The sequence below is a fragment of the Talpa occidentalis genome, unplaced genomic scaffold, assembly GCF_014898055.3.
Source record: "Talpa occidentalis isolate TD23 unplaced genomic scaffold, MPIMG_talOcc4v2.1 talOcc4.13, whole genome shotgun sequence".
NCBI classification, from domain to species: Eukaryota; Metazoa; Chordata; class Mammalia; order Eulipotyphla; family Talpidae; genus Talpa; species Talpa occidentalis.
In genome coordinates this window covers 31549709-31569120 of record NW_023601322.1, presented here as the reverse complement: position 1 = coordinate 31569120, position 19412 = coordinate 31549709, and the positions used below count along the sequence as shown (strand labels likewise).

The following is a 19412-nucleotide window of genomic DNA, read 5'->3' as shown; positions in this document are numbered from 1 at the left end:
AAACGAATTGCTTCTGTCTATGGATCATTTCATCATCATGAATGCACAATCCTTGTGTCCCACCCACGTCAGCCCATTCACAGATCTTATCTCTTTCTATAATTTCCATAATAAAGACCACACTAAAAATGTTATATACAGTAGCAGAAATTACTATGGGTACACATGTGGCAGATTATATCATTACAACACAAAATACTCAGGCATCTTTGTTCTGAAAGTTATCCCTTAAGTGTATCTACCAATCAGGGTTACGGTCCTCTACCATATTGTTTCACTGCCTCACTCTGGCCAGGGGAATTCTCTACTGCTCTGCTCCCCCGGCAGTTCAGTAACAAATAATAAGAATTTTGTATATTGTTTTCTGTTCTTGCTACCCAACCCATGTTTTCTTTCTTATAAAACATAATCTCTCCTTCAAGAAATTGTCACTATCTCTCAATATATGACAAATATTATCATCAAAAGAGAGTGAGGAAAATAAAATATACTTGGAATTCATAACTGAAAAACATTTATTTAAATCTTTTGTCATAGAAAACTGTTTTCTATGAAAGGGAAAGATAAGTCTCTTTTTAATCTATGAATGAAAAAATATCACAGTTTATGAAAAATCAGAGCAATTGATAAGCATGAAAATACGATTCAGCTCAATGATCTTGTGACTTGGTTCTTTGATAAGTGAAACTCAAATGAATATCCAAACAAAATGTAATGAATGAGACCAGTGTTCATTAATTTGTTCAAAAATACATGATGGGGCCACTATAATAGAGTAGGAAAAAAAACAGTTGCTATATTGTGTAAGATATTATGAGAAAACATGAAAGGCTTCTTAGTTAAGGAATTCTTTATTGTTTTCATATATATTATGCACAAGTTCACAAAACTTATTTGTGTAAGTCAGAGTTGAGTTAGACTTTTGGTGGTAAACATAATGTAGCATATAAAGATGTGATTTATAATGATGCACAGATGAAACCTATAGAATGCAATGCTATTTAATAAGAATTATAAAAAGGAAAAAGTAAATATATTTGATAACATAAGCAGAAATTTAAATTTTTACAGAAAATAAAGGATTTTATGCACATGTTGACTATGCAATTTGGATTTAGTGATATTTAAGTTTTATGTAGGTAAAAGAATTAGATAATACACTCAATGATATGAAATTGAATGAAACTTTAAAGTTACATTAAGTGCTTTGCAAATTGAAAATAAACATAAGGGTCCATTATTGGTGCTTCAAATAATTAAATTGGTATGTATTAGCAAATAATTAAATTGATAAGTATTAGCAACTACAAATAACTACATATGTGGATCAAATATTCACTCTTCAGAGATTCTCTATAAATATCATAAAACTCATTTCTAAAATAGTATTTATAGAAATTAAACTTTTGTAGTGTCATCAGGACAAATAAAGGTTAACTAACTATATTAGTAACTATTATGGGAATAAAAATGCTTTGTTGCATGGCAAGTATTTTCTGAGCTGTTGGCCAGACCATTATGACTCCTTATTCTCAAAGATATCCAAAAAATGAACCTAAAAGTCACTCTTAATAAAATGATTTACTATAGTTTGTCATTTTCAATGCTTGTTTTTGCTTTATCACCTCTTAATGAAAGCACATTTCATTTATTTCATGGATTTTTGTTTCTTTTATTATGGGACAATTATGCTTCTAAGTACTACAATTTTACTTGTCTTATCAAAAGAAAAAAGAGAAGTCTGAAAGATAGAATTATTAATATGTTTACCTCGCCATTGGCGAACTGTAGCTGATTTTATATTATAATAATAGAAGACAGATATTTATCCCATTCCTGAACTCATCTTTGTTATTCAGAAAAGTAATTGGTAACCTGGCTCAACTTAAAAGTGAGCAGAATATCCTTTTATAAATGTCAATAATTAAGGAGCATCTTAAAGCTCATACACACCTAGATACTTTTCTTTTTAAAAAATGTAGTGACATAAGCTTTCACTATTTCTGTAGTCTAAAAATTCTTTTTTATTAGGCTCCCTTATTATGACTGAAGATTTTGCTGTTATATGTTTACTTATATTGAGCCCATGAATAAGGATAAATTGATAACAGAAGTCTTCTTTACATTCCAATTTCTAGATATATTATTTCATAAGCTTCCTTTGCACTTATCTCAAGATTTTTTGGTTTTATACAATTCTGTTTTTTTCTAGCCTTGAGGGCAGACTTGAACCATGGAAATTAATACACAAGAGATCTCCTAAACTGCATATAAAAAAAAAATTGTCTTGCACCTGCCTTAAAAAAATCCACTGCTTCAGGGCATATCTCATAAGAAGAAAAGATTTCTGAATGTATGGAAAAGTTAAATCTGATATTATTTTTAATTGATTAATTTGATATCGATTGTTTCCTGGATAGTATCTTAGATAATTCTAATTTATATATTTTTCTCTTTTGTTTTGCCTTAAAAGTAACCACAGGTATATCATTGTGCTTTTATGTTTTTTAATTTTTATAAATATTTTTAAGAGAGAAGATCCAAGCTCAAATATGAATGCTTCTTTTCATAAAGCCAGATATGTAGAAGACTTTAAAAGCTCAGATGCTGGCCATCCCCATCCATATATTTCTCTTTATGTGTGATATTTTTATATGTATATATGGCACATTTACATGCTTATATGTACTTTTTTTTTGCAAATTTTAAACTAATATTGCAAATTTTATACAAAATTCAGAAGGAAAGCATTACATTTTGTCATGATGCTTTAAATCTGGTGATAAGACATTTTGTATAATATACTCAAACAACCACTTAGCTTAACAGATATAATGATTGTGGCAATTTTTCTACAATAAATCCGCAAGTGACAAATTAAATTCGTAACTTCAGGTTATGGAAAAATCACTTTGTCTTATCTCCTTCCTTATAATAAAACAACGGAAAACATCACCCTAAGTAACTTTGGAAAGTCTTTAAGAAAAATAACCACATATTGTATAGTAAAATGCTAACATTCCAGGTTAAAATTGGAAATTAAAATTCCAACCTAAGATTCAAACATCTAAGTAAAAAACATATATTCCTTTTCAGGCAATTGTACACTCTAAAACTAAAGAAGTATACTTCAAAATACACAAGCTCTTGGCTGCAGTTGCAGATGCTGATGTCTTCCATCTTACAACTTTTTTTCTGATGGCTTAGTTATAAAGTATTTAATTTTTCTCCTAACTCTTGGTCCTCTCTTTCTCCTTGGATGGATTCCATGCTTCTTTTTAGTCTGAGCTAGGAATATGCTCCTCTGATTTTCTCTATTACTTTCATGCATTCCAAGTCCATCCTCTTCTATAGCTGTATAATCTGATCACAAAACTTGTTATACCTTTCTTGGCCATCTACGTGCCAGCTGATCTTTCATTTGCTCGAGGATCTCTCTCTGACATCCCACTCTCTTATCCAGCCACATATAATCAATTCACCTTTCTTCTTTGGTTATCACAGCTTAGAGTCATTTTGTTCTGATTCTCAATTTCACTTGAATCCACCACTTTAATAGGCCAATGTGATCATGTGCTTGCCATGTCCATCCTTTCCCCCTTCTTTATTTTCTTTGTTGCTGCTCTAGTAAGGATTTAATCTTTGTAGACCTGCACTCTAACAGTAACTTATGAGCTCTATTTACCAAATAATTTCAGTGGAAAACTAGCCTAGATGAGGTAGTTTTTTAAGATACCACGTGTGTGGTATTCTAATTTAAGTTACTACTCTCTTTAAGTTGCTATTCTCTAGTCACTACACCCAGTTTGCACCTTTAACTTTCATTGTCTTCCACAACAGATCTACAATCTCTGTCTCCCCAAATGTGAGTACCAAGCAGCAGCAGGCTTCATGTGGCACAGTCTGGATTGGGAATTAGAAATTCCTGGATTTCAAAACTGAATCTGCTGTGGTTATTTGTGCTAATCAAGATAAAACAAACACAACAGAAAAAGTCAGAAACACAGGCTATCCCAGATGCTGTCTGCTGTGATATGGTCTGTTTCCCCTATTTCTTCAAAAAAGACTGTAGAATACTACTAACACAGCCTTGTGGGATGAGTAACTCTTTATGCCTATTGTTTAGAAGAGGGTTTTTTTTTTTTCCTATCTTAACTTTTGTAAGGTAAAGCAAAAATTAAGGCGGGCAGGAGAAAGCTTTTCTGTAGGCTCACTTTTATTTAGAATCTGTCCGGGTAAATGCTTCTAAAGAAGGTAGGTAAGTTAAAACGGAAGGAGAGAGATGAGATAAGAAAAAGCAGCAGCTTGATACAGTGAAGATAACATTTCATAATCCAACATCAGCCTTGGATTTTGACTTTTGAATGAATCAGCTGGTTGAGAACTTTCTGATCCAAAACAGGGAATGATGCCAGCTGGCAACACTAGAGGCTAAATGCAGAGATTTCCCTAGTTCTATAAAAAGGTTTTACTAAGAAACATGCATTTAATTTATTACAGAAGAAGCAAGGAAAGATATGATCATGCAATCTTGCATATTTTCTAGAAATTATATATTTAAAGGTCTATGGGATGCAACTTTTGATATATATGAGGAATTTTGATTTCATGCTTTGCTCACTGCACTGCAGATGTTTTTGTGTGTTTGTTTGCTTTTTTGCATCCAAAATGATGTAATATTATCCTAGCAGTTGGACGTGAGATCAACTTTAGAAAATGAAACTTGTTCGAAAAGCTTCGGCAATATTGGTGGGCATTTATAACTGGGGAGGTATGGGTCAGGGGCCAGTGATAAGGAATTTGAATGTAATGAAATAACAATTGTGGATATTAGGGATCCTTCATCTCATTATTAACCATATGTAGCCTGTTTATTTAGTTCCTCAAATCAATTTTGACAACATTAGGCTATCAGAATATAGGATGTCATATTATAGGTTTTGTAAGAAATACACCCAATGGAGTAAATCAGGATATAGCAGAATGCTGCACGTTTCATAATTTTATACTAAGCAGGCAAGTTTTCATTCTGGTTCGGTCATTTGATTCTCTGCAGGTGGCTACGGCTGCCTCTGAAGAAAGAGCCCTGAATCACATGTTACACAAATGAAATGCGATTATCTTTGTGGCTAACATTGTATGATTTGGAACAAGTCTTTTGGTCTAATATAAAGATCCTTCAAATAAATCATCCAGCTAAGCTTCTGGGGTCCCAAACTCCTAATTTAAAAATGTTGATAAATGAAGTACCTCTTTAGTTAATAAATGAAGTATCTCTTTAGTTATCCTTTGTCAGCAACATTCATTTTAATGGAAAGTGAGTTTACAGGGTTACATGATTGAACTACTGAGCCAAGTCAGTGTTGGCAAATGATGGGCTCAATTATTGATGTTACACACTAATGAATTCTGATGAGAAATAAAACACAGACATTACGTTTCAAGTGGTTCATAATTATTTTTGTACTTTAAAAGCAATTTTATTCTTTTTTTTCCAAATCATACTGGTTCTGTAAAACAAAAACATAGTCAGTGATTATACTGAAATTATTGAGTTTGTGGCAAAAATGCTCTTGCAAGTTTTCATTTCTGGGAAGATAATGTTATTCACACTAGGTTTCCGATTTCCTTATGTACTTCTGGGAAATGATAATTAAATTAAATGTCTAAAACTTTAAACCAGTGTCTTTAAATAAGATAATCTGCTTTGCAACCATGGTTAGCATTTCAATGGATGCATTTATGATCTATGATATGCCTATCAACACATTCATAGGAGCTGTGTTGAAATACGTCAATACGTCTAAATACCTCTAAGTCTCTCTAAACATAGAGAGACTTCCATTAACTGACTTTGTTTTAATAAAGAAGTTATCTCCAAATGTGCGATATGGAACAAATGGTATACTATAAAATGTTAGATGCTTGACAAAGTGGGATGTTGGTGGCAATAGCTGAAGCAGGTTCTTATCAGTTAAGGCACAGAGAGATCTAAATTCCATAAAGTAACAACAGTATCTTTTCATATTTCCTCCTGACTTAATTGTCCCAGATAGAGACCTGAATTGTGTGGGTTTGTGACCTTCCTTCTTTCTTACAGAGTGACTTAAAAAACAAAGGCTCAAATTGAAGAGATTTTAAACTGACTTTTAATTAAGAGGGATTAGATGTAGAAACACAGTTGATGATGTGTTTGTTCAAATATTCATTACTGACCGATTATGAGTCTTTGGACAAGTCCCTCAGATTCTTTACAGCTCAGTAACTGAACCCCTTAAATGGGGCAAAATGTCTTCCTCTCTTATCAGAGAGGGTGGATATAATTCATATCAGATATGCATGAAACTGAAACCTGCTATGTAAATATAAAGTAGATTTACTTACATTTGTCTAGGCCCTAGTTCATTTTAGAGAGATCATCAGAATTAGTTTGGAAAATATTTCCCTTACCAACTGAGGGATGTGATGAAGGAAAAAAGAACGAGAAAAGATTTCAAGCCAGAGTTTGGTGAACATCTGTACTATTTTCCCCTTTATGATAATATGTATACATCTTTACATGAATTAAAATATACAGGTAAAACTTCTTTCATTGTGATGCACTGAGGTAGGATATGCAGGACAGTGTATTTTGTTCACATTTGGTTTACAGTTTATATGAAATTATAAAAATCAAGACTGTGTATTTTAACTTTGTAACATCCACAATAAGGTTTATTGAATTATTTCATCTTCATAATTTTCTCTTTATCTATAATAGAGGGGGTACCATTTATGGATAACAAGGATCCTTCTAGTTTTATTTTTTTTGTATTTTCTTTAAAAATGTTATCCTAATATCTTCCTCTTGTTATAACTACACTGCTCATTGTTCCATAATCTTGATCCTTTTGGATGAAAAATCATGTGTCTGACTTAATCTCACATCAAAGGCAGCATCATTATATAATGATGATGCTAACTTGTATGAAAAATACCTACTGGATATGCTCCATTAGTCACTAATTTTCAAACTTAAAGTTCTGTCTTTGAAAAACTCCTTTCCCCCACACCACTGCCATGGTTCCTCCACTTGAAAAATGTACTGACTATAGATAAATTTCAATAAGAAATTAAAATGCTGTGTATTATTTTATTTCTGTCTAGAAAAAGCTCACAACAAAAAATATCTTTCTAATAAAAACAATCAGTTGTTTCATTTAAAAATTTAAAAAAGGAATACACTTACAAAATAGAACTTGACAGCTGTGCAGACTCTATCTACACAGTAAATACAATGTCTTCATTAAGAGATTCCTGAGTTTTAAATATGCAAAATAAGAATAAGCAATGATTTTGAATTTAGAAAATGCAATACGAAGCATGACTTATTTTTTAACCATTTGAAAAAAAATGTTATTTGTTTCTGTTTCTCTACCAAAAATTAAAAAATAAAATAAAAGGAATAAATTTTATTTTAGCATGTTATTTAATAAAGGGAATAAATTGTGGAATTTAAAATTGACAATTGCTGTATTAACCTCCTGAAACTATTCACATTAATGCATGTATATAATGAATGTATGTCCATCTTAGGTATCAATATTGAAATGGTGATTCTCTTTATTTAAATGAAAGGAAGATATGTGATGTAATGTGGCACCATTATCCACAGGCATTCATGGATGTTATAAGATAATCTAGGTACCTTGAGAGATCAAAGACCAATACCATATAAGAGGAACAAAGAATTAGAGAGTGAAATGGAAACTGCTTTGAGAGAAATAAGAAATAGAGTTTAGAGTCTAGAGGGGGGGCAAAAGGAGCTTTTAAACAATCAAGTCAATCAGCTGGCATCCAAGTCATCATATGAAAAAAATAAAACTGACTTGGTTATATTAACATTTAAGAAGAACTTCATTTGTTCTACAACATCTTTATCTGCATGTCCCAACTCTTTTAGGTTCCTGTTCTAGGTTCTACATGCTAAATGCTCAGTTAGGTGCTGATTAGGTAACAGAAGTACTCCCTAAGTAGGCCCTTGGAGATGTGGGCCTGATCAGATCTGCCCTGATCACTTCTCTGATCTCATTCTGACCTCTTATTTTCCCTAGCCCTGTGAATCACCCTTAGAAGTCCTCTAATTCTATTGTGTGATACTATTCAGCTTCACGCCGCTCAAATCATCAATTCCATCATGGTGGTTAATCTTGCATGAATTGTCTTAAAAATATTTTCTAATTTATCTTGTAAATCATTTTTGATCCACATGTTTAGAAGTGTGTGATTTAATTTCTGAGTATTTGGGGAATTTTAAAAATATATTTATCAATTTCTAATAATTCCACTGTGATTAGAAAACATTTCTCTATTTTAATCCTTTTAAATTTATTGAGACTTATTTCATGAGCAGATATAGTCTATATTTGAAACTTTTCCATATATGCACTTTAAAATAATGTACATTCAGCTATATGAATGGAATTTCCTCTAAATGCCAAGTAGGGCAAGTTGGTTGATGGCATTATTCAATTCTTCCATGTTATTTCTGATTTTTTTCCATGTTCTTAATTTTCTGTCTGCATGTTCTATAAATTCCCAAGGAGGATTGATATCTCAATTTATAATTATGCATGTTTTTATCTTTACTTTTCTCAATATTTGCTTTATGTATTTTGAAATTTTCTTATTTAGATGCATATACATCTAGGATTGTTATATGACCTTGATTAATGGATTCTTTCTCATAATGAAATGACCCTTTTGGTCCCTGGTAATATTTCTAGTTCTGAACTTTAATTTTTCTGATATTAACATTACCCATCCACCTGTAATTCTTGGTATTGCATGGAAAATCCTTTTCCAACCTTTCACTTTCAATCAGTGAATGTGTTCATTTATAAAGTGTATCATTTATAGACTATTACAACTAATCTTGTATGTTTCTCTAACATAACTGTATGCTTTTTTCATTGGTTTTTTTACCTCATTTATATTTAATATAACACAATATGGGTGGATTTAAGCCTATATGGTTGATATTTTTACTGGATAGAGAATTCTGGGTTCATTTTTTTTTTCTTTCAGTAGTTTTAAGATATTCTTCTTTGTCTTCTGGTCTCCAAAGTTTCTGATGAGATTTTTGAGGTAAATTTTAATTTGTTTTTCATCTTATCATGTTTAGACTTAATCTATGTTTTTAATTTTCTTTTCATGCAGAAAATGGCAAGAGTAGTGTTGTTAAGAGATGTTATCCTGTAGTCATATTGCTTCGTTTTAAATCTTGTCTCTCTGATTACTTATGTGACCCTCCGCAAAATTTGTGACCTCTCTATTTTTCATTTTTCTCTTCTGTAGAATGGGGATACTAAGATAGTACCTCTAAGTACTCTTTGAGAATGAGTTAAAATTTATAAATCATTGAGTATAATGCCTGACGCATAGTAACAGTTAGATAAATGCTTTGTTAAAAAAAGAAAAGAAAAGAATGTCTATTCCATAGTCCTGGAATCTTCTTTCAAGTCCCTCATACTTTCTTTGCTTTAAGGTATTCCCCTCCTTCCATCTCATACAATGTTCCTTTTCATCTATTTATATTGTTACTAATTCAAATAACTAATTTGAATTAGTTACTAATTCAAATAGCTTGTTTCAAATTCCTTTTCTTTCACAAAGGTATCTTCAGGCCCAAGTACCTCTTTCTATTTCATAGTCAACCATAAAGTTTATTCTCTGTATCTAGTTAACAATTAAACATATATCCAGTTATTCCCCAATATTATGTATATCAACCTCTTTGTTTCATCTCTTATACTCCCTGTCTTGCATTTTACACTCTAGCCATACCAAATTAGTTGCCATTTCCTCTGTTTATTTGCACTAGGTTGTCTTATTCTCACATATCTTTCTTCCAGTTATTCCTATCTATAACCATCTGCCCACCTTTTGTTGCTATTCCTCTTTTAAGATTTAGTGCAGATATTATTCCCTTTATAAAAGTGGCCTTATATTTACAGGTTGGGCTAAGTGCCCTTCTTCTTGCCCTTATTTATTTCTACACAATTTATTATGTCTGCCCTCTTTTTGAGTTTGCAAATTCTTTGAAAACAAAGATTATACCTTCTAACTTTGGAAACTTTAGTAAAATATCTTTGACCTCGTAGGAACCCCCCCCCCATGCCCAAATATGTCTTGAAACTCATTTTCTTTAAGTTACCTGTAAACTGCTTGAGATCAAAGACCATGCTTTCTGATGGAGAAGGCTGACATTCTAGTAGGTAAGGAGTTAAACACACACACACACGGATATCTGTGTAAGGAGGTCAGGAAATAAGTCCATTGACAATCATTGATTGTCTCAAGTGGTGTTCTCTGGATTGACCCTAGACCACTAACTTTCCCCTAGTCACTACCATGACTTCTGCTAGATCATCAGCAGTGCATGTTTGACCAGCAACACCAGTTAGAAATGGTATTCCTATCAAGCCCAAGCCCTTCTATCATTGGTCCATGTGCTGCTCTCTAGAGCTCAATAAAATATATAAGCCTGAACCTTCATGCAGCAGTCCTTCAGATGTTTGTCCCTCCAAAGCCTTTTCCTTTTACAATTAAGAGTTCCAAATATTTCTCCCTTTTCCTGATGTTAGATTGCTATTCTTTAAGTGTTTCTATTTGACCATAAACACCCTAACCTATAAAACACTGTAGGGTAAGGAAAAAAATCAGGCTTTTCTGCCCTCCCGCCATCAGGATAGATGAGGGAACCCTGTGATCCTGAATGCATGCCTGATGGTGGGCACCTGAAGTGGGTACACCTGCGCTAAGACTGTGCTTTTTTTAAGGGCGGCGTCATGGGGACGCCAGTAGAAGCTGAAAGAGAAGCCGAGAGAGAATCAAGAGAAGCAGAAGCTGAGAGAAGGCCGGAGAACCCAGATAGAGTGAAGACTTGCTGGGGGCTGGGAGGACTGCCAGCCTCCCAGTTCCCCCAGGCCCCCTGCCTGCTGTGTACTGGGTAAATCCCAATAAAAAGACCTGCAAAAAGCCACTAAGGACTCTTGATTCCTTCATTACCCAGTCTGCATGGGATCAGAAAACCTGCACCGTGTCCATTCCTGCCCTTTACAAACACCCACCCTATAAAACACTGCAGATGTACTCCTTTTGAAAAAGTGCAATAGAAATATTGAGACTTCCTTTAACCAGACAAGACTTGTGTTCACGCCATCTCAGATGCCATTAACATGTTTGTAGGGTAAATGAATTAATCGGGTTTTTTATACCACTAGTCTCTGTGGCTATCACCTGCGGCCTGATCATGTTAATGCAGAAGGAGTGTGGGTGCAGGGCATGTGTGCCTGATGGTGGACAACTGGAGCAATGTGCAGGCATGCATAAGTGTGCACACCTGGGCCTAGATGCAGGGATAAAAGTAGTGGCAGCAATGTGAGGACCAGAAGCGTGACTACGAAGAGGTGAGACCCTGAGATAAGGTAAGAGAACCCAAAGAAAGAGCACAAATATTCGCGGGGGTTTGGGGGAGGGGTCAGCTGCATGCCTACTTCCCAGGCCCTCCCTGCCCTACCTGTGCCTGTCTCCTTGCATGGCAGCCTCCCTGCCTGGTGTGCCTGTGTACCTGGTTCCCTGGGAGGGCATTATAGACTGAAAAATCCATTGGAGGGGGAAAAAATCAAATGCTCTGGGTCTCTCTTTATCCATCTGCTCCAATTGGAAGTGAACCTGCCCTAAGCTTGCTGGCACAAAAGGAGAATTTTGTAGCAACATAACATTCTCTCATTTAATGATGAGTCAAGATCAGTTTTTCCAAATAAATGTTTGTAGGGGCAGGAATGACCACTGAGCAGGTTTTCTGATCCCATGCAGACCGGGTAAAGGAGGAGTTAGAGTCCTCAGTGGCTTTTGCACGTCTTCTATTAGGGTTTACCAGGTACACAGCAGGCAGGGGCGCTGGTGGGGACCCGGAGGCTGGCAGGTCTCCCAGCCCCCAGCAAGTCTTCCCTCTATCTGGGCTCTCCGGCCTTCTTTGCTTCTCTCTCGGCATCTGCTACTTCTTTCTCGGCTTCTCTTTTGGCTTCTACTGGCGTCCCCATGACGCCGCCCTTAAAAAGCACAGTCTCAGCCCAGGTGAATCCCATCTACTTATGTCCACACCCTATTCCCGCCATCAGGCATGCATTCAGGACCGCAAGGATCCATCATCTATCCTGCCGGCGGGAGAGCAGAAAAGCCTGACATTTTTCCTTACCCTTCAGTCCACTCCCTCAGGATTTTCTGCCATATAGTCTTCATATATACAATTTTCTTAGCAAACATAAACAATGCAGCTATGGCCCACAAAAGCAAATGCATCACACTATAACAACAACAACAAAAATACAATACAAATAAGTCCAGGCAGGGCCCCAACCTAGTAGCAAAAGACAATTATTGGTACCAGCAGATGAGCCACCAGATCTGCTGCCGAAGGCACTGCTCATATGAGGGAGGGGAATCACTCAAGGCATCTATTGCAACACGCCAGGAGCCGTCAGGCTTCCTGGCCTTTTCTGGCTGTAGTCTCGGCCACAAGCCACACACAGCATCCACCCTCAGGATGCACTAGCTCTGGGATTGGCAATTCCATACTGTTGGGGGTAATCGCCAACCCTCAGGATTTCTGTCTGTAGTTGCTCCAACATTTGGCTTTCATAGTCACCAATGCGACTCGCAGACCCCTGCACTCAGGCCAACCCACTGCACAAGCACATGGGTCAGGGATTCAAACTCTATATTCGGCTTGGGCTCCACCCCAAGCCACGTTCCCCACCCGTCCCCCAGGGGCGGGTTCCTCAGCTCCTCACCCTTACTGGACAAAGAGCAGGGCATCACCCACAGGTGATTTTACGAGACTCACAGGGCTTCAGCATACTCAGGCTGCTTAACAGACACTCAGGGCTTCTCAACTTAGCATCAGCACCAGCTTTTGCCTTCTCAGTTGGCTTTTCTCCTCCACCTGGCTGCTGGGCATACACAGGCTGCTTTTGGCCATCAAGGCCCACTGGCCAGCCCCAGATTCCTATTGCCTGGGGTGTACAAACAATTCTCCCCCAGGGTCCCAAAACAACATTAACTTGCCAAAGTTCCTCCGCCTTCTGGAGGGATTGTCACTCCAAGTTCATCAGTCCAAGTCCATTAGGCCTCCCCTTCCATCAGCACTGGTGAGCTCCGAATCATGGTTCTCTCTTCGCCGATGATTCTTGCTGCCTCAGGGGTTGTTGGCTGGTCCTCACGGGTGTTTCCTTCATGCACGGTCTTGTCCTGTAGCTCCCAGACCTCGTCCATCTCCTGTGCCACCATGACACCTCCCCCATTGTCACAGGCAAACAGTCTGTTATTCCTTAGTCCCTCCAGGTCTTCGGAGAGCTCCAATACCCGTCTGCGTGGATCATCCTGCCGACTTACGCCAAATGTACGGTCAGGAATGACCTCTGAGCAGGTTTTCTGATCCCATGCAGACCGGGTAAAGGAGGAGTTAGAGTCCTCAGTGGCTTTTGTAGGTCTTTTTTTTGGATTTACCAGGTACACAGCAGGCAGGGGCGCTGGGGGGCCAGGAGGCTGGCAGTTCTTCCAGCCCCCAGCAAGGCTCTCCGGCTTTCTCTGCTTCTCTCTCGGCTTCTGCTACTTCTTTCTCAGCTTCTCTTTTGGCTTCTACTGGCATCCCCGTGATGCTGCCCTTAAAAGTCCAGTCTCAGCCCAGGCGAATCCCATCTACCTATGCCCACACCCTATTCCCGCCATCAGGCATGCATTTAGGACCGCAAGGATCCATCATCTATCCTGATAGTGGGAGGGCAGAAAAGCCTGACATTTTTCCTTACCCTACAATGCTAAATAGGTATTACATATCATGACATTAAATAAATTAAAAAGAAAAAGAAAAATAGTGATGCGAGAAATGAAAGAATGATAGTATTTTATATGGGCTAAGACATGAAATTAAGCTATGCCATATACTGTCAGAATGGAAGTCTTACGTGCTTGCTAGAGCTGGCACATGCTTTTGTTCCTAAGTTTGCAGTAGTTCACTTTGGCTGATATTAAAATTAATTGTGGTCAACTAAAAATCCTTGTTTTTTTTTTTTTCATATAAATAGCATCAACATAAAATATGCCAATTCTCCATTCCATTTATAGTTCATCTTATTGATTTCTGCTTGATCTTTTAATTCAAAAGCTATTTGCCCAACAGGCTTCTACCATCTGCAGATCTGCCAATCAATTTTTGTATTTTTTAAAATGTGATTCTGTAAGGAATTGCTTCAAAGTCCAAACATGAAACAAAGATTCCTTTTTCTGCTCAACATTTATTTTGAATTGCTCTTACTCAATATCAGTTGTGAACAATTTACTACTCAAAAATTTCATAGTATTATTTCATATCTAATAGTTCACTAATATGGCATCATCCATATATGGAATAATATATCAAAAATATTAAAGTTTATATCAAAATATCAAACATAATTTAAACTCCCAACATTGACATGATTGATACTAAATGAAAACAGAGAAAATAGAGAGTATCTGGGCTGCTAATTTTCAGTCATGTTGAGTCAAACTGTAGAGACTGGCATCAGCAGAGTCACTCTGCAAACATATTAAATAACTCTGCCATGATTTTCCTATTTAAAAATTGAACATAAGAAGTGAAAACAAGACAGTACGGTACTCCTAGATCTTCTTAGTGGCCTTGTTCCTATATGCCCTAAGAACTTAAAGAAGAATTGGACTGGTTTCATTGATAAAAATTTCTGGAAATGCTTAGAATTTTCTAGGAAGGAGGGCATTTGCCATATGTAGAAGTCAATTTTTCTGGCAGAGGTAGGTGGAGTGATGGGCTCAGCAAACATTCTGTAGAGGAGTTAGTTGAACAGAGTTAGATATTCTTTAACAGGTAAGAGAAGGAAGAGTATTGTGGAAAGAAGAGTATTAAGCACTGGAGAGGATAAAGGAATAAAACAGAAGTTTTTATGGTTAGTAGGAATTTTGAAGTGGCTGAAACATAATGATGGAGCTGATGTGAAGAAAGATAATACTGGGAAGTTTAGTAGGAATTCATTCTTGGAGGTCATTTTGCACCAGGCTGAATGTTTGGACTTACGCTTCTTAAATTACCCAAATATACTCTATAATCCAAATTACCCAAATATCATCCGCTGAGTAGTTGAGTTTTCCTTCTTTTTTTTAAATACTTTTTTTTTTTTTAAGATTTATACAAGAACTGGGGTATAGGCCAGATGCGCGGGAGGGTGAGAAGATTCACCAGAGACAGAGTGGGGAACAGAACAGGCAGACGGATGAAGACACTGCTGAGGGGAGCAGCGGGCGAGACAGGAGAGGTCTGCTTGCCATGTGGGTTGCTCCGAGGCCGGTGGGGATTGAACCAGCGCTGCAGAGGCTGCAGACAGCTTCACAGCACTGCACTCTGCCACCTGCACCACCAGGGGAGGCCCTTAGTAGAGTTTTCTTATCAATGTTTTCCTAAGCCTAATTGCCCTGTTATGCAACACCCATAATAATAAGTAACTTAAAAATCAGTAATAAAGGATGTATTCATGAATTTTGAATAAAAAATTAGAATAAGGATTATTGAAAATTATAGATTGAGAATTAACTTTACTGATAATTCAAATAATTTCTACTGATTTTCATTATTTCAAAATACACCATAATTTTCATTGAGAATTTATTATTTGTAAGACTTTTAAGAGTTTTCACATTTGAGAATGGATTTTTCCAAGATAATAATTAGTACATGCAGATTGCCTTTGGATATTTAAAAGAGAATCACAGATAATAGCTATCTCATAATTTTCAAGGTAGTATTTATTAAGGACATTGTAAGAAAAAAAAAGTTTCAGAATTCTAAAATACTCAAATGATAGTTTATCCTAAAGCTTACATGTGAATTTCTATTAAACCTACACATTTTAAAAACCTTTGCAAAACTTTAAATTTCCCTTTAATTTTAATTTGTTGTAATTCATTATCATCAGACTCCACATATAAAGTACATATACATATATATAAAGTATATATATATATATATACATACATATATCTCTCAAGAAAATAATAAAAATAAATAGTTTAAAGGAAAATAGCAAAGGGCCTCCCCGGTGGCGCAGCGGTTGAGCGCTGGGTTGCCAAGCTGCCCGCAGCCTCTGCAGCACCGGCTCGATCTCCGGCTGCTCCCCGGCCACCAGAGGAGGGTCCCTCATGGCGCACAGACCTCTCCTGCCGCCCGCTGCTCCCCTCAGCAGTGTGCTTCGGTCCTTCTACCTGCTCTGCTCCCCGCTCTGGCTCTGGTGAATTCTCTCACCCTCCCGCGCTTCTGACTGTACCCAGTGCTTGTATAAATAAATAAACAAATAAATCTTTTATAAAAAAAAAAGAGCAAAAAAAGAAAAATGAAATTTGAAATAGCTTTGGTATGCCTTGTGAATTCTTTTTAATTGTGGCAAAAGGACCATGAAGTACACATGTAAATAAAATGTTCAGAAAAAGATTTGGTTTGTTTAGTTCCAGCATGTATTGTTTATGTTGTAAATTAATTAAAATTATGGTTGTTTTTTATCATGTGTCTTTTTATTGAACAGATACTTTTTGTTTTTTAATAAAACAAAGATAGGTGTTTTCCTTGGCGAGGTCTTTTTTAACATATTGTAACTTTTCAAATAGTAAAACATTAATTTGAAAAAAAAAATTGTCATCTTCATATGATAACCTTCATATAATTTATGGATTTCTTAATAAATCAGTCTTAAAGACAGCTGATCTGACATTTTTTACAAAGACAAATACAATTTCACAGCCACCTGGAACCACAGTTACAGTCTAGTCCCAAGTTGCTTATTTTTCACATAAAGCCTTTTCTAAATCTGCTTAGGAGAACAAGGCTTTTTTGCAAAGTGGATGGGATCGAAAAGAACTAAATAAAACAAACAAGAGAGTCATTTTCACCAAAGTAGATTTCACACAAAACCAACCCAAGACAACCACTGACAATACCTGTTCAATAGCTGAATGATATCTGCAAGATTTGAAAATATATATTTATACCCAATGTATTTATAAAAATCCATTTTGAGGGTTGTGAGAAATAAGTCCAAGCTCTCTTTTCTCCCCAAGTATGCATAGCATATATGCTAACTTACTGGATTCATCCTTCATGCAATTCCAGTTTATTAAAGAGGTTAAAAATTTATAAAACTCTGATGGGATATGGTTTTAATGCTCCATCACACTACCCATCATTTGCTTTTCAATCTAGATCAGAATGATCTTTCCTACTTCCCTGCAATCACCTACCTGCACAACTAATATTTTCTGAATACTCTCTTGAGAGTCTCTCTGGAACTTGGCCAGCCTCATCTGGCTGTAGAGGACCACCAATTTGAAGTGCTTCTCCCACACCTTGTGTATCCTTTTTTGCAGCTGACAGAGCTAAAGGGAAGAGGGAGGGGGAAAAAAACACAAGTCAGAGTAGGAGAGGAAATTAATGGCAGTGTTCAAGAAGAATGATGGAGGGAAATATAGAAAGCAGTCAATAGCCCATTCTGCACTGTACGGACCTGACAGGAATTTCACAGTCTCTTGATTTTTCAGCTCACTCATGTGCATTCATCAGAAACCAGTCACATCTGGCCGCCAGGATGGGGGGTTAATTTTCTCTAAATGCCTCAGCAGTTTTGTTCTAGCTGAGGCAAACTCTGTGACTGCAAAGCTGATGAGTAAAATATTTCTACTTCACCCAGTTTAACTCAAAACCGATAGCCTCAGGACATATTGAACCTTTCTTTAAAAAAATAATCTTTTGAAGCTTTTTTGAATGGCACATCAGGTCAAGCCAAAGTTTAAAAATGCAACTTTAAGACTTTGATGGACACCATTGCTTCTCTCTCTCTCTTTTTTTTCTTCATAAAGCTTACCATTGCTTGGCAATGTGTGCTTTAGAGCATGACAAAACTAAAGAGAATTAACTTAGCCATCAACTGCTGAGGGAGAACAATAACAGGGAAGAAATTTCCAGCTAGAACTCCCTATTAATCTACCTCCCTCTGACTATGTGACATGGAAACATCTCACTGCGCTGAAGTACAGTGGATAGAATGTTTAGAAATCACATGTATAATACTGAATCTATACAGAAAGTGAAGAACTACTTCTATGAGGCATTCTATACAGTTTGGAAATTTAATATAAAACCAAACACAGTAGAAGTTTTATCAAGACAATGTACATTTGTCCTCAATAGTCAGTATAGCTAGACCTTACTAAATTGTTCTAATTAGGTTATTTTCAAGGAACTGAACTTGATAAAAATTAATGGTAAAAACAATATTAAAATATTTACATATACTATATAACTGAAAACTCTTGGTTTCTAGAAACTTGCTTATGCTGATTTTAGTGCATTTTTCTAAAAGGAAAAATGAACACCAAAATTTTGTATCAAACCTTATTTCATAATAGAATAATACATGTCACAAAATAATACATGTCACAATATATAGCTATTTTATATTGTTTATTGATGTGAGTACTGGTTACATGTAGGGGATTCTTTACAAATCTTCAACAAACAGTGCACGCACGACTTGTGAACTTTTCTGTATGCATATTTTACATTTGATCTTAGCCAAAAGGCTGAGGCACAATGTATGCATATTTTAATACAGCAGTTTACCTTAAGATAATAATTTTGAAAATAGTTACCTGTGCTGTATATGAATGGTTTATCACAATAATCTTTATTAAGCATTATGATAACACACATAGTTTTTTGTAGAAGTGAACGAAATGAGCTTCTCTTCTTGTTTAATTGGTTAATTTAGGAAGAAAAAATAACTTTGAAAACTACAGATAATTCAGCTGGCTAAATCCTGAAGCATTTTATCTGGAATTAGTTTATGGGCATTTTAGGCAATTTAGGCTATTGAATATTAAAGATTAGCATCACTTTTTGAAGAAAAATTCTGCCAATATTATTTTTCTATAATGATTCAATATGTATTTAAATAAACATTCTACTAATTTTAAAATAATATTAAAATATAATTTTTTTATGAACTCCGACAACCAATAAGGGGGGGGTGATGGTATCTGAGATACTCAGTAAGATATTAGGAAACTTTCATTCGTTGCGTATGTTCACAAGTACATGGAGCATCATATTAAAATTTTAACAACTGTGGCAAGAACAGTGGGAGGGTTTAGGAAGTGACATACAGTCATTGGTGTTTGTTTTGCATTACCTAATGGATGCATCAATTTATGTTTTCTAACTAAATTTGCTTTAACGAGATTCATAGCAGAACTATATTCATATTGGAAATTATTTCCATATGAAACTGTGGGCAAGGCTAAACAATCTG

The 19412-nt window shown here is 35.8% G+C and overlaps 1 protein-coding gene across 1 annotated transcript in view; it reads right to left on the bottom strand.

The window, feature by feature from the left end:
• CCDC178 (coiled-coil domain containing 178) overlaps nt 1-19412 on the bottom strand; it is a 305310-nt gene that overhangs the window by 14033 nt on the left and 271865 nt on the right. The window contains exon 20 of the mRNA XM_037508275.2: nt 17347-17481. Coding sequence (XP_037364172.1) covers nt 17347-17481 — 135 coding nt within the window. The remainder of the gene's footprint in view (nt 1-17346; nt 17482-19412) is intronic.